Below are 2,897 nucleotides of genomic sequence, written 5' to 3'. Positions count from 1 at the left end.
GTGTCTCCGCGTCGCTGTGCTTCTTTTCTCGTCGGTGGTTTGGCCGCTGCCCTGCGGGGTGTATCTCCAGTTGACTCGATACGGTGAGAGTTCAGGTGTATAGGCAGCTCGTAGCGCATGCATGCATGCATGCATGCGTGCATGCATGCATGCGTGCATGCGATATTTAGGGTGTATATGCAGCTCATATCGCATGCGTGCATGCATGCATGCATGCATGAATGCGATGTTTGGGGTGTATAGGTAGCTCATATCGCATGCATGCATGCATGCATGCATGCATGTGATATGAGTGTTGGGGTGTATAGGCAGCTCATATCGCATGCATGCATGCATTGTATATTTTCTTTTATTTATTTTTTTTTATTTTATTTTTTTGTGTATACTCCTTGCAGCGCGAAGGACTTGGCCCCGGCTCTGCTTAAAGCAGATAGAGGGGAGCTAACAAACAAAGTAAGGGTTTAGGGTTTAGGGTTTAGGGTTTGGGGTTTAGGGTTTAGGGTTTGGGGGAGGGCTTTCAGGCGCAGCGCGATGCATCCCCTACTTGCTAGGGTTTTAGGGTTTAGGGTTTAGGGTTTAGGGTTTAGGGTTTGGCTGCAGGCGCTGCGCCTGTACGTCGCTGCGCTCGCCCGAGGGGACCCCAATGCGAAGACACTGCTGGCTGACGATGTACAAACCCTAAACCCTAAACCCTAAACCCTAGAAGCTGCTAAACCCTAGAACCTAAACACTCCTAAACCCTAAACCCTAAATACTCCTTCTTACTGCATGATGAGAGATACAGCCTGCACAGCCTTAGGCTTGAATCCTAGGGTTTAGGGTTTAGGATTAGGGTTTAGGATTTAGGGTTTAGGGTTTAGGGTTTGGGGTTTAGGGTTTAGGGTTTGGGTGCGCAGGGGTCACAAGAGGAGACAGAGAGAAAGGCTGCAGAGGACTTGCAGCAGCTGTTGAAACAAAAACAAAAGTAAACCCTAAACCCTAAACCCTAAACCCTAAACCCTTTGTGTGGAGTACTGGGGGGAGGGAGATGTGCGGTTTCGTTCTTGTTTACGATTCAGGGTCTAGGGTTTAGGGTTTAGGGTTTAGGGTTTAGGGTTTGTTCGCAGGCAGCAGCCGGGGGCGCTGCTTGGCGCTCTGCTGTCGATACACCCCAACCTCTCTCCTTCACGCGCACGGGGGCTCGTGGAGGAGGCGCTGGCTAGCCACAGCTAGCCAGCTAGCTAGCTAGCTAGCTAGCTAGCTAGCTAGCTGGCTAGATAGCCAGCTAGCTAGCTAGCTACGCTGGCGCTGGCTAGCTAGCTGCATGCAGACACACAGCTAGCTACAGCTAGCTGTGTGTCTAGCTAGCTACAGCTAGCTGCAGCTAGCTAGCTAAATAAATATGCTAGCTAGCTGTGCACGCACAGCTAGCTAGCTACCGTTAACTAGGGAACTGGGGGCCTGTGGCTAGCTGCAGCAAGCAGCAGCTAGCTGCTGCTGCTGCTGCTGCTGCTGCTGCTGTCAGATCCTGTGGCTAGCTGCAGCAGGCAGCAGCTAGCTNGCTGCTGCTGCTGCTGCTGCTGCTGCTGCTGTCAGATCCTGTGGCTAGCTGCAGCAGGCAGCAGCTAGCTGCTGCTGCTGCGCAGTGCTTCTCGCTGCAGCAGCCACGAGCTGCAGCAGCTGCAGCAGCTGCAGCAGCTAGCGGCCTGCTTTCCTCTCCTTTCGCGCTACCCGCTGCTTCTCCTTTTCCATCTTCTGCTGCTGCAGCAGCTGCTGCTGCTTGTTGCGCTGCACTTCCCTGCAGCAGCAGCAGCAGCAAAAGCAGCAGCAGCAGCAGCAGCAACAGCAAGAGCACACATATGCGGGGTTTAAAGAAACCCTAATCCCCAAAAGTAACGATGCACTCGGCTTCAGGGTTTAGCGAGGGTTTAGGGTTTAGCAAGGGTTTAGCAAGGGTTTAGCAAGGGTTTAGGGTTTAGGGTTTAGGGTTTAGGGTTTGGCTGACATCTCGTGGTCTGCCTTTGCCTTGGCGCGAGCCGCCTGAGACGCTTGAGCAACCTGCGGAGAACGGGGTGTATACGCAGCACAACAAAACCCTAAACTAGGGTTTAGGGTTTAGGGTTTAGGGTCTAGGGTTTAGGGTTTAGCGTCTAGGGTTTAGGGTTTAGGGTCTAGGGTTTAGGGTTTAGGGTTTAGGGTTTAGGGTTTGCGGTACTCGTGCTCTGTTGTCGTTGCTCCAAATGCCCATATCGTAGCCTTCTTTCTTGCTGCTGCTGCTGCTGCTGCTGCTGCTGCTGCTGCTGCTCTGCTGCAGCTGCAGCTTTCCCTCTTCGTCACACTCAACCGTCTCGTCGATTTCATACCCGTACTGCTGCACCACACGCTGCAGCAGCAGCAGCAGCAGCAACAGCAGCAGCAGCAACAGCAGCAGCAGCAGCAGCAGCAGCAACAGCANGCAGCAGCAGCAGCAGCAGCAACAGCAGCAGCAGCAACAGCAGCAGCAGCAGCAGCAGCAGCAACAGCAGAAGCAGCAAGGCGGCGAAAGAAACACAATGGAAGCAGTTCATGCGATAGCAGCAGCTGCTGCAGTAGCAGCAGCGACACAGCTGCAGCAGCAGCAACAGCAACAGCAGCAGCAGCAGCAGCAGCGGCAGCAACAGCAGCAGCAGCAACAGCAGCAGCAGCAGCAGCAGCCGCAGCAGTGCATGCATTACCTCTCGAATACGCCTTGCTATCTCATCCTCAGGCCCCCCGTGTGGTAGTGCTGCTGCTGCTGCTGCTGTTGCTGCTGCTGCTGCTGCTGGTGCTGCTGCTGCGGTGCTTTTACATAAGACAGCCTCGAACGTCTGCTGCCGCTGCTGCTGCTGCTGCTGCGCTGCAGCAGGCAGCACAACGTCAACCCACTTAGCTGCGCATTG

At 54.3% G+C, this 2,897-nt stretch overlaps 1 protein-coding gene across 1 annotated transcript; it reads left to right on the top strand.

Moving 5' to 3' along the window:
- Positions 1–217: 217 nt before the first annotated feature.
- EMH_0070920 (uncharacterized protein) lies at positions 218–2,741 on the top strand (the record flags this gene model as incomplete). Its single annotated transcript, XM_013499031.1, is given in 6 exon segments — positions 218–243; positions 396–453; positions 601–669; positions 897–964; positions 2,300–2,433; positions 2,437–2,741. Coding segments are annotated over 6 exon segments (660 nt in total).
- Between the last annotated feature and the right edge of the window lie 156 nt (positions 2,742–2,897).

The sequence above is a fragment of the Eimeria mitis genome, genomic scaffold (assembly GCF_000499745.2).
Source record: "Eimeria mitis Houghton genomic scaffold, Emh_scaff3928, whole genome shotgun sequence".
NCBI lineage: Eukaryota > Apicomplexa > Conoidasida > Eucoccidiorida > Eimeriidae > Eimeria > Eimeria mitis.
Note: the sequence above shows the minus strand (reverse complement) of the source record. Positions and strands in the feature narration are given on the sequence as shown.